We start from the raw sequence: 13,283 nt of genomic DNA, 5'->3' as shown, positions 1-13,283 counted from the left end.
AAATAAAGTTTTATTTATAACACCATCAATATTTATAAACTGAAAATAATTTTACAGTAAAATTATTGTTGCGAAATAAAAAAAAAACATCCGCATTGTTATTTTACAATGTTCGTCACTAGATGGCGTTATTTAAAATCTTGTAATGAAATAGTATCAATGTTTTAATTTTAATTAAAATACAAAGAGTAAATAATAACCTATGCTAAAACTAAGCCTCGACGTTATGATACATAATATAATGTTTTCTAGTAAACTGTTTTATAATAATAATAGTCAATCGTATCAAATAGTATAACTTATTTGCCCGCGAGTTTCACAATTCGCGGGAAAATAAAGTATTGAACGAATTTCCTTATTCAAGCTATCGGCGTCGCCATTCGATCATCTAAGCTAGGTCTAGGTGGAGGCAGCTACCATTAATATGGCCTCAGTACCCGCAGTACATTTTTTTTCAATGTATTTAATTTTACATAATTATAAATATACAGATGTCTCTAGAAATAAGAATATCAAAGGAACATGGGAAATTTAAAGTTACATATAATTTATAAAAATAATTATACTCTAATAATTACTAATTTAAGTTTTTGGTCTCAACAAATTTTATATTTGGTTGCTCCCTTGTGCAACATAATATGTAGTATCAAAATAGAGTAACTTTATGTTTGTACATAATTATTGGTAGAAATTGAGTGACATTTTAATATTTAAAATATATAATTATCTTGGATAACGCTTCCACAAATTTAAATTAAAAATGCTTCGAAGTATCTATTTTAAACATTTTCTGATTAAACAATCAGTCACAATTGTCACTTTTTCGAAACCAAATGACTGTATTCTTAAAAAAATAACTCCTATATAATGTTTTCTATTAAACTTAAATTTTAATTAGTATATTATGTTATTTTTATTGTTTTCACTTGGTTACTATGATTTTAAGGAATGCACAAATTCTTCTTCAACTAGAGAACCGTCGCCACTGCGAAGAGCTCTGTTTGTGATCACCGTTGGAGTGGCTGCTTTTACTGAAATAGGAAAAAAAACAATGTTACTTACTAATATTATAAATGCGAAAGTTTAGATGGGTGGATGGATGTTTGTTAGAGTTTGTAGCCTAAACGGTTGAACGGATCTCTATAAAATTTGTCATAGATGTAGAGCATAGTCTGGAAGAACACATAGACTACTTACTTTTGTTTTTTTTATTCCACGCGGACGGAGTCGCGGGCGAAAGCTAGTTTAATGTAAACGTGTAACATATTTGTATTAGAATGTCCTGGCTTTAATAGTACAAAAGGAAAAATAATAGAAGACAACTGTTACATCGTCGAAACTGAAATACAAAGGGAATTAAATTATCCCGTGAATGTTATACAAGCCCAAGGAAAATACGGTGTTTCTTATTACAATCTCGACAAAATCTTACAGTACAAGATTCCTTATCTTTGTTGTATAATACACTATTATAATATACGATACGATATCATCTGTTCATCATAATGGTTTTATTTGGTTATATCTTAAATTTATTTCATGCAATGTCGTTACATAGATTTATAATATGAAATGTTACATTTTATTTTGTCGAGACATTATTTACCTTGGATAAGGCTTCTTTCAGAAAAGACTAATATCAATAACTGCTAAGAATTTGAAGGAGTTATTTTAGAAATATAAAAAACATTGTGCTATAAATTAATATACGATATGACTTTTTAAATAAGTATTCAGATACGATGTTGTATCGTCATACAAGTAAAATTTAATTTTTTCGCACTTAGGATGGTTCACTAAAGGCAAAAGTTAGTGAAATTTTTCTTGGTAGTTAAATCGTTTTTTTTAATTTAACTTTCATTCACGTCCTTTATAGTTAGATGTATTGTAACTTTCTGACTTATTTTCTTGACAATTAAATTACTCATTCAGTCAATTACGTCAGTTAAAAAAAATATACGTACAGTCATAAGCCCATCCAATTTTAGCGAATAAGTCAATGAAGTTTGTAGATACGTTGAAGCGACCCAGTTCCGACGTCCGATAGTCCCAGGGGAACACGTGGTGGTAGTTATGCCAGCCTTCTCCTAGCGCAGCCAAACTCACTAACGGGTTTTCCGACGGCTTGATAAATCTAAACACAAAGTTTTACATGCTTAATAAAAAAAAACATAAATATTTCGACTATATTAAAGCAAATTGCAATACGTTTCCATTAAAAACGAGAGTTTAGGAACGCATAGAGGAAAACTTATAATTGATTGTAATTACATACTTATCATAAGGTTTGTTTCCCCAGAGATGGGCGAAACTGTTTACGCTGAACGCTATGTTCAGAGTTATTGTGAATCTGGTAACGAAGCTCAACACGAAGCTGTTAATCAGAGTTTCATCCCAGTAGTAAACAGGGATCCAGACAGGTAACGCTATATTTAATAAAGCGAAGAGTGGGATGAAGTATCTGAAAACATAATAGTGTATTTAATTATAGTGATATTCATGAATAGTTACATACCTAGTTGGCAAAAAATTAAGTACATGATATCGCGAATAACTTTGCTTCAACATCAAGATTGATAGAAACAATTTGACATGGTTCATAGAAGAAAGACAAACTTTTTTTGGATCCTCACTACTGGATCGGCGAGGAGGTCCAGCGAGGTGATCCTGAGGGCCGCCCGCCTGTTCTCGACGGCAGGGTGCGGGGTGAGCACCAGCCAGCCTACGTGCGCGAACCAGAAGCCGCGTCTCACGTCGTGTGGGTCTGCTACCGACTCGGAGTATTTGTGATGCACACGGTGGTCGAGTGCCCACGTGTAAATGTCGCGCTGGAAACGTGAATACTTTGGTTAATTAGGCATAGTCATAACATGCGATAAAGTCGTGCCCCCTAGCGGGAACGTGGACGTATTATAATAAAAGTGACGACGACGACCTTGGTTTCGACTGTCGAAACTGTACGACAATTCGGGTATTAAAACATTTTGTTATCTTTGTATAAAGTAATGTTTATGAGAGGGTCCACACTTAGTTAGAACAATTTATAACGCGTAGTTGTTAGATGTACATTCGACAACGTTTCTAGCCTACTTATTGTAATATGAAAAGCGCTCTTACTTCAAGTTAATCTTATTTTTTTACCAACATTCCATCAAAATATTACTTAGGCATATATTTAAATGTATCTAAATTATATTTATTCAAGGTTATGTTATTTACTTGTAAATGTACAGTCTTGTCAACGTCTTTTCATAACAAGGGTTAATAGAAACAATTGACATTATTTTACGCATGAGACGAGTTGCTTTATTGATAGCAATAAACGATTTATACCGAAATATGTGCACCGTTACTCGTGGAAAATTTTCACTAATGAGCTTGTACTCTTCATATCTTCTTAATATAATTCATTTGTTTATACTAGAGTAATAAATAGAGTGATACAAAGCCTGTTGCGTTTGACTTATACAATAATATTACGTAACAATTAACGAAATAACACAAAAAACTTAATTTAATCTACAGGAAAATTCCACAAATCATCACTTCGATAAATGGTTGGCAAGTAATTTTTTTGGAGTTATCATATTTTGTTGCCAAATTTCAAATTCTATGAAAGGAAGCTTTCGAAGTATGGATTAAATTTTGTAAAAACATAACTTAAATGAAATAAATAATAAATAAAGGAGCGTCGGTGGCTCAGTGGCTTGAGCACTTGACTTGTAATCTACAGGTCTTGGGTTCGAATCCCGCCGCCATGTACCAATGTGATTTTCGATTTTTTCGAATTTTCATATGTACATAATTTACCCGACGTTCTTACGGTGAAGGAAAACATCGTGATGCAACCTGCACATATTGGTGAAGAAATTCAAAGATATGTGTGAAGTCAACCAACCCGCACTTGGCCAGCGTGGTTGACTATGGCCTAGTCACCCTAACTTTAGGGTAGGCTCCGAGCCCCTCGGTGGGGACGTATAGTGAGCTTGGTGATGGTGATGGTGATGATAACTTAAATTAGTTGAGTTTACATTACATACATTTTTTATAACAAAAGATGGCCGTTTGCCATGCCATGCAAGCGGCCACCTAAATCCACCGAAATAGAAAGCGACAGCTGTCCATATACATCCGCAATTGCAGATGCGTTGCCTACCCTTAAATGACGGAAGAAGAGACGTACATAAAGAGGACATTTCCCCTTTCTATGCGTCTTTTCCACCGTCAAATCCGCTTTCCTTCCCATCCAAGGGTGAAAAGGAAAAAGGACAAAAATTAGGCCTCCGGTACCCCACTCATCAGACGAGACGCGGAATTGCTTCCATTTCACGCCTTTCTTCTGTGTGGTCGTGATATTACACGATGATGTTAAAGCGGGCTCTACCACTGTTAAAACTGTTGTAACATAAATATTCAAACCTGTCCAGTTATAGTGAAAAGGAGAGCAAGAATCACTCGCAGGGGCGTTGTCGCTCTGTACGCCCGGTGTGACCACAGCCTGTGCACACCAGCCGTTATTCCAAAACCAGACACGAATATAGTCGCGAATACTGAAATAACAAAAAGAGTTCATTACTTCACAATCAACATCTCATTGTTCTTATTCCATTCTGTGTATGCTCGGACTAGGTTGTAGTCTATCGATCTGTCATTCGTTGTTAAGTCATTTCCTTCCTATGTCCTACGATCACGCAATCCTTCCATTAACTACTAAGCTTCATACGTAGTTATAGTAATAATACTTGTAAAAAAAATCATACTTAATGTGACCTTATTGGACGTTATACGATTTATAAGATAAAAAGCACCCTATTACAAAATTTTTGAAAAGAAAAAAATACATAAAATAAAACATGTCTATTTTAAATATTTTATGATGAAAATGACATGAAAAAATCTTTAATAAGAATCAATTATAATAACAACATCGCATCGCTGGCTTCCCTTTAATTTCTGCTTTTTCTAAAAAGTTCTTTAGAAAAAGCATTAAGTATTTTACTCTTCGTGTCACAGCCTTATAAAACAATATTTTCATACACATGTTACGTACATATATACGTTACGTTAACTAAATGTTAAAAAATCTATCAGTCTTCAAGTAAAACGAAATTACTTTTTGTCAATTACTAGAATGTAACGTTGAGTCTTTACAAAAATATACATTGCCAGACTTACCAAATATAGTTGTGTAGAATCTAACACTGTTGGTCAGCATAAGAAATAAACCATACACAGAAACTAAATGTAACGATAACTGCACTAATAAATCCGGCCACTTTATTCGCGGTCTAAATTCCACAGATTCATAAACGCTTATATCGAAGTTATCACTGTTCGTTTTCTCACTAGCGTCTTCACGTATCACATTATTGTTTTCGATCACTTTCAAACCACTTGAGTCTTTATAGCAATTGTCCAAGAGTCTCATTTTTATTTGCGCTTCACCCGCCTCACACACATCGACAACGTTTTGCTGCGCTGGCGCCATTCTATTAAATGCAATCAAAAACATTAATGAAACATATATGTTAGTTGCGAAAGATATATGGCATAGTCGAACGCTTGTATGGGCTTGTCAATAGCCGCGTACATTTATTTCTCCTTACGTGAATGCCTAACCATTGATACTGTTTCAAGATATGTTTATAATATAACTAGTAAATACTCTTTGCCATTTAATTTTATAAAGCTGTTTATGAGAATGTTTAAAAAGCTTTTTTAGCGATTTTCTGTCTGTACTCCTACAAGTTAATTATTAGGAAGGTCTAAAAATAAAAACGTTATTCTTTGTTTAAATATTAGCATGTCTGTTCTATAAAGAATGTCTTTGTAGTGCGTGCTAAATTTGATAGTGATAATTTTTCTATATCGCTTCCAAGAACTTTAGGTAGACTCTGCTATAAAATACTGTCGTTAAATAAAGCGTGTATAAAAATTATTACTTTAAGCAAAAATTTTAATTTTACTGTAATTACATCAACTTTAGTATATTTAGGGCCTGTCCCACTTAATTATAAATTGTCTGATAATCCAATGTGTAAAATATGTGATGAAAATATCGGATTTTGTTCCCTTCTTTGATAGTGACGTCATTTTTAAGGTATCTGAGCCTCTATCTGCTAGGGGAGAGACAGACCCCTAGACTTTTATTGTGTTCAACAGCCTTAGAAACCTTGAAATTTTTTTTCGTAGTTTGTTATGAAAAAGGTCGTTTTTTTCCGGAAAACAGTGTATTGTGGTTGAAATGTAATGTCACTGAATTCTTTATATTACCGATACGGCAATAACCTCGAATGCCCGCTTGTTAGATTAGAATTAATGGTAGTCGTAAATCGATACACCCATTTCTCCACAGAATGATTAATGAAACAAAATAATAATACGCACTCACGCACAGGCGACCTTTACACCTGAATTCAAACGCAAAAAAATATTTAATCGTCTTTTTGTTTTTCGTTTTGTAGTCTTTGTTTACAGAGTGTCCTAGGCATTCTCAGAAATTCGAAGTATTTTAAACTTCTTAAAAGTTCATCTATTTTTGAAAGTCACTGAAGAAACAAGACGTTATTTTCTCGCAATGAATATTCATTACTCCTTATGTTGTTTTAATATTATGAGATAATTATTAAATACTTTAAAAATATTTTTTTACAAACAAACTTTCTCGTTTACTTAAAATATCAGAAATGTGTTTATTACGAAGGTTAGTTTCATAACAACCACTTTTTGTGACAAATCACAGAAACGTGACTACAATACCGTTACGTTATAAGTTATTATAAATTGCAGACTTGGTTTCGGTTGCGTTTGGAGCAGTAGACCGGCCTCGTCTATCTACGCTTGGTCGCACACCTTTGTCGCATCACATTCCAAACCTATCTGCTTTTTTGTGGCCTGTTTAAGGTTGTTGGACAAAAGGTATAAAAAAAACTGTACCAGATACTTGTTTACAAACAAAGTGTACAATAATAAAATAATTTTCTTCAACACTTACCTAACCTGTTATGCTGTCATTAAAAATCACACAAGTTTATCTAAAAGTCGACAGATCCAGGTCTCTAGTCTCAAGATTACAAGGTCGCATTTAAATTTCCACTAAAGTGCAAGTAGTTAAACCATAAATAGGTCACCCGTATGTGTGAAATCATCATCTGAATCACAGATATATTTAAAATTTCCGCAAGGTTACTTACTAGCTTGTTTCACTATGTTCCCATAAAGCGTAACAATATGAATTAAGTTATAAGCCGTAATATGTATTTTCATTTTTAAAAATCATCAATGCTACAACCTTTAATTGAAATATAATGACTTTTTAATTGTAAAAAAAAATATGCAAAAACATATATTTGTCTGTGTAATTTAATATATCAATATTGTAAAGAGGAAAGATTTTAATAAATTTTTGTATTTATTAAAACCACTCTAAACGAAATAATAATAAAAATTTTGACCCCAAAAAAACTACGTTTTCTGTAAGTAAAGTAGGCTGTATTTTTATGTCACGCTGAGGAAGTCGCGAGCAACAGGTAGACATTAAATGTAATTACAGAGTTGACAATGTTTTTGCAGGTAGTTCGGCAAAGGAAACCAATTTTAAGAAGGTAAAGCGTAAACAACGATTATACTGTTTACATTGACTAAACATATTTCAACAAACCGCCGATAATGGCCAGGTGTTCAGATTATCGCTATCTATTTCCGACAATTATTATCGCAGTGAATATTACAAACGATCCCGACAACTAGCGTAATATTATTAACCTAATACCTTTCATCTGCGATTCTTCCAGACTATCCTCTACATCTATGCTTATTTTCATCGAGATCTGTTTAGCAGTTTAGGCTTCACACTCTAACAAACATCCATCCATCTAAATTTTCGCATCTATACTATTATAATAAAGCGTAAACACACACTTCTGTGTTGCCTAAGATGTCAGCAATTACAGCATATTTTTGAATAATTCTTTTTTTAATGAAAAGCCCTACACTTACGTCATGCTTTAGGCTATACATTTTCACGCCATTAAACTAAGGGGGTAAATATTTTGGATAAAAACCCTAATGTGGGAAAGAGACCATAAGTTGCTGCCAACATCAAGAAAGAAAGATTGCTAAGTTTTGTCATGTGATGTCATGTCATTTTGACATCTGCTATTGATAATTTGACAAGTGTAAACAATAACTATAACAACATTTTCATAATTTCATGCGGATAAAGCCGTACGGGAACAGCTAGTTTATAATATTAGTAAGATAAGATTAGTTGAGTAAGGGTAATCTTGAGAGATTACCCTTACCTTCCTCTACTATAGTGAGCTATAGTAGAGGAATGCGGTACGAGTAAAAGCAGTTTCAGAAAAACTCCCTGAGCTCTAGATCTATTATTTAAAATTAACAGATCTGAAATCTTTCATCTAGTTTTACATAATTCAACTTTGTAATATAGTAGATTAGAAAACTATGTGATATTTCTATAAAGGTTGTTCCTTTTGCCCTATTAAAGCTAACGATGCTACCTTCAACTTTAAGAAAGATTATTTTGCAAACTAATGAAATGAACTTACCAATAATTCTTATCGCTATACAACACTAGACTTCCGTTGATATTCATTTTTCTGTAGTTTCATTACGATTCTCAGAAAATTGTACAGTTAATAAATGTTAGCTTTTAGGTCCGTGGTAAAAAGGTAATGGTGAGTCAAAACAATTTTATCAAATTTAAACGCTAAATTCTAAATATCGATAATGTTTAAGCAAGCTTAAATAATTATTATACCATTTTTTTCTTTAACATTTTAATATACTGTCAGTTATATTATATCATAGCATCAACCTCCCAAGGCCTCAATCACAGATTGACTCACGAAATTGCTCCCAACAAAATGCAAATCATTACACGAATAGTGATTAATATTTGAATTGCTACTGTATGTTATCTTACTAGAATTGGAAGACTGTATTTATCTGGTAGAAAGCATTCATTATTCCCTCCCTATGTCAGGCAGTTATAACAGTGGTTAAGCCCCCTTTAACATCTTTGCACGAATGGGTCGGCACGCCCGGTGCAATATCACACAAAAGACAGGCGTGAAGTGGAAGAAATTCCGCGTTTTGTCTGATGAGTGTGGTGCCGGAGGCCCAATTTTAGTCCCTTTCCCGATCCATCCTTTTCTTATAAGGAAATTATTGGATCGGAAAGTGGACTTGATGGTGAAGGAAACGCATAAGAAGGGGAAAAATCCTCTTTATGTGCGTCACCTCCACCGTCGATTTAGGGTAGGCAACGCATCTGCAGTTGCGGATGTCTATGGACTGCGGTCGCTTTGCCATTTTGGTGTCCGCTTGCTCGTTTGCCACCTTATTGTATAAAAAAGACATCTAGATTTAAATTATCGAAAATATTGGCACATGTATCAAATGTCATTAGTTAAAATATTTATTGTTACATACATAATGAAACACGATGACGCGTAATTATCCACGGTGTTGTTACTATTTAAGTTACACGGACTTCGTTTCGTTTAGCCGCCATTTTCTATTTTCAATTATCGTACGCTTACGAAATAGGTAAGTCATTTCCATCATGTGAATGACATGCATACAGCCGTAATTTAAAAATATACATCTGTAGATACTGGTACATCTGTAGGTCTTACAATATTGAATTGAATAATTCCGGGAAACATGGATATAAGTGTTTGCTTTTTTCATTTAAATAACGTCAGTTATACAACCTTCTTGTACCTTATTGTATAGCTAATAGTAGTAGAGACTTGATCAACCGATGCTGAATGAACTGGCTTGACGGATGAAATACCTTTATGTTTCATTATTCATGATATTAAATGAGAGTATTGGATTTATTATAGACGATTATATGCAAAATGGATATCTTTTTCTAAACATGATTTTGCAGATGTCCATAGGTAGCAATCGATTTGCATTTTAGCGACATCCGGTGGCTTTTTGACTTTTTTACCACCTCCTATTATAGAGAGTAACAAAAATGTAATTGCTGTACGCGGTTGAACCACAAAGGTGTTGAACACTTGTCTCCATAAACCTTAAGTACATGATATCTAATTCAAATTTTGTATTTGAACCTTGGATAAGATGGGCTGTGGTTATGAAGCCATTAGAGTTGGTATTCTGCTAAAGCATACGGTTCTTTTCTAATGCACTTTGTGGAGAAAATTATTCGCTTAACTTATATAAATTACAATAAAGGTGCGCGCATACGAGTATCACTGCGTAATTTTGGTGATGTCATTGTTATGATTGTGTCATATTGTGTTCAAGGTCTGAAGTAAAAGATGTCTCTAATTATATTAGACTAGCTGTTGCCCGCGACTTCGTCTACGCAATATTAATATAAAAAGTAACCTATAATATTCCCGTCTATGTCTCAACCAATCAGTGAAAGTCCGGTCGAAATCGGCCCAGCCGTTTCGAAGTCGCAGACGCGGCTTGCGGACAGACAGACAGACAAAAAATTTTAAACGCTATATTCGTTATCAGCAACGCAAATACATCAGAAGATGATTCGGAAGATTCCCGAAATCTGGAATTTTACATTTGATATTACAAACAGACACTCCAATTTTATTATACGTATAGACATAGAAGATTTATATGATTTGCACAGAGTAGTTAATACAATGTACATGCATCATTCTTTTACGATTGATTTAAAACAAAGCTAATACGCTATTGAATTTTATATTGTTTTTATTACCTATTGTTATATGTAGGTTTGCTATATTTCACTATTATGAGAGTATGTATTTTAATAAATTACGTTATCTTTCGTGCCATATGTTTGTTGATAGCTAAAGTAAATAGAGATAAGGAAGATTAGTCATTAAAAGATTTATAAATGTCTATGTTTTATAACCGCACTAGCTTTCGTGCGCGATTCTGTCCGCGCGGATTTAAAAAAAAAAAACAAATAATAATAGTCTATGAGTTCTACCAGACTATACTCTACGTCCATTTCAAATTTCATCGAAGTCCGTTCAACCGTTTAGGCTACAAACTCTAACAAACATCCATTCATCTAACCTTTCACATTTACAATATTAGTACGAGTATGATTAGTATAATTTCAATGCACGTATACTATCGTGACGTTATGAATTTTTGAGACAACGATTACACGATTGTTTGCAAGAAAGATGTTTATTTTAATATCAATGCACTGAAATTATTACTTTAAAAAAGTCATATAGCGTATTTGGATACAATATTTTAAATAATGTTGTAACATTTCATTAAATGTAGTTGGAAGTGAAAATTCTTCTACTTCTGCAGCATATAAACATTGAATTTATTTATGCAAAGGTGTTATTAAAGTATTAAACGAATAAAACATTTGAATTAACTTAATGAACCACCTGAACACTCGTAGGTAAGTTACTATCGTCAGTATGTAACATGTTTGATTTAAGTAAATACTTATTATGTAGTACATTTACCGTTATACCTAATTAAATAAACACTCTACAAAATTAACAAAAGAGGTTAACTATAATTTTATAATAAATAAGTTATATTAAACGTGGCCATAAATATTATTGCACAGATTGACGAAACAATAACACTTTTCTTACGCTTTTACAAACAGAATTCAGGGACATCGAGGCTTGATAAACTACGCAACAAGTTGACGCAACTGTTTACTGAAGGAACTCATACAGCCACGGAACACTTCAGGATCGATTATTGATACATCGAGTTAGCGGAACGAATGGGAACCGTAAGGACGCGCGTTCGATACCGGCGACGCGCGCGACGTTCTATGGTGAACTGGTGGCATTACTGGCTTAGTGTGCCAACGCAACTGATGGGATGAGGTCGGGGCCATACTAACACAACATACAGTAAGCGCTCTATGGTGTCATATCTATGGATAAATCGACCAATCTGTCCACAAATTTCACTACATGTCGTATTTAGAGACTTTTTGTAAATCTATTTATCATAACATACCATTAGTCATACTTAATTTTACTATTAGATTGAATGCGATTTCAATTTATGGAAATGTTTATATTAAATGTCAGTAGAATATAACTTGATGTGTACAAGGTAAAGGTTAAAAAAGTGACCTTGGAAATAACTTTCGTGATAAGACCTGTTATGATACAGGTATTGTTTAATGATGTTATTTAACATTCTTTAGAATGAGTTTCACATTGTTCCGTCTGAATTTGTCATCGCCTTTACATTTGTTATGAGTTTACCGAGAATCGAACGCCAAATAAGCCCGCAGTTCTCGCGGCAGCGACGAAAGCACGAAGCGAAAAACCACCTGCGCTATAATGTCATGCATATCTGAAGAGATTGACCTCGTCTCTCGACTTACTCCTTTTTACAGCTTCTTTGTACATTTGATTTCGGCTTGTTTAATTACGGCATTATGTTGTAGTTTCAGTGCCATAAAGCATTTACCACCTAAATATTTTACATCACACAGGCACAGTCTAGGAAACACCCGAGGTTCTACTTACAGAAAAGTTGCTTTATTTCTTGCAAAGAGAAAACCTCCGCCACACTCTTTACAAATAACAAATTAGGTAGCCCTTTTTGTTACAAACATGTTTATAAATCTGCAGCCTATGTGTCATAGTGCCGAGCTGTAGTCGTAATGCTCAAAAACATTCAAACTCCTAAGGTTTTTATAGTATTTAATAGTATAAAAATTATATTTACGATTATAAATTAGATAAACACGAAACTATTGAACCAACTTAGACTGTAGAGCGTATTCACTATTTATGCAACGTAACTTTCGCTTTTGTAGATGATTCACTTTTTATTATTTGTTAAACAAACGAAATAGTTAATATTAAGGATCCAATGAAAGTTTCTTGAAAATTTTCCTGTGTAATGTTGTCAGATGTATCCAGAGTGGTCAATTATTGGGCGAAGATGCGTCACCGCGCACGAGACAGCGGCGCCGAGGTGGGGAGCGACGACAGCCTACGCAATGCGATTTAGGGTTGCCACCAATTAACTTTGCGTCCGAAGATTCCAGAACAAAAACAATTATTCCTATATTTATATTTGTTAGTAACATTTTTTTATTTCTAATAATAGCGATTAATTTACACAATTGTTGGATGTCTGCCCACCCTCGATAAGTAAAATATGTAAAAAAATTAAAATGCTTATGTACTTATCGTCTATAAGCATTTAGAGTCATAAGAGGCTAAATGATTATCATTTTTATAACATGAGCTTCCATTATTCTTTACTAATTTTACACTTAATATTGA

At 33.6% G+C, this 13,283-nt stretch overlaps 1 protein-coding gene across 4 annotated transcripts; it reads right to left on the bottom strand.

Moving 5' to 3' along the window:
* Nucleotides 1–117: 117 nt before the first annotated feature.
* Nucleotides 118–11,826, bottom strand: LOC106106765 (stearoyl-CoA desaturase 5-like). Of its 4 annotated transcripts, none has more exons than XM_013287416.1 (7): nucleotides 11,616–11,826; nucleotides 5,176–5,489; nucleotides 4,420–4,550; nucleotides 2,617–2,828; nucleotides 2,276–2,461; nucleotides 1,965–2,134; nucleotides 118–1,031 (listed from the first exon to the last, which is right to left on the bottom strand). In XM_013287416.1, the coding sequence occupies exons 2-7, from the start codon at nucleotides 5,486–5,488 to the stop codon at nucleotides 934–936; spliced, it is 1,110 nt and encodes a 369-aa protein (XP_013142870.1). In that variant the 5' UTR covers nucleotide 5,489; nucleotides 11,616–11,826; the 3' UTR covers nucleotides 118–933. The 4 variants fall into 4 exon arrangements, with proteins under 4 accessions (XP_013142870.1, XP_013142869.1, XP_013142871.1 ...); XM_013287415.1 differs by having other exon boundaries at nucleotides 11,679–11,826; XM_013287417.1 differs by having other exon boundaries at nucleotides 11,701–11,826.
* Between the last annotated feature and the right edge of the window lie 1,457 nt (nucleotides 11,827–13,283).

This window comes from Papilio polytes, unplaced genomic scaffold (assembly GCF_000836215.1).
Source record: "Papilio polytes unplaced genomic scaffold, Ppol_1.0 DF822178.1, whole genome shotgun sequence".
Classification (NCBI taxonomy): Eukaryota; Metazoa; Arthropoda; class Insecta; order Lepidoptera; family Papilionidae; genus Papilio; species Papilio polytes.
This window is presented reverse-complemented; position numbering and strand designations above follow the sequence as displayed.

Bases quoted from the DNA above. Each gene is read 5' to 3' on its own strand.
- LOC106106765 (XM_013287415.1), bottom strand. From the start codon at position 11,698: ATGAGTTCCTTCAGTAAACA. The intron at 5,490-11,678 runs GTTGCGTCAACT...TGCATTTAATAG, and splicing joins ATGAGTTCCTTCAGTAAACA to AATGGCGCCAGCGCAGCAAA. The intron at 4,551-5,175 runs GTAAGTCTGGCA...TTGTTATTTCAG, and splicing joins ATTCTACACAACTATATTTG to TATTCGCGACTATATTCGTG.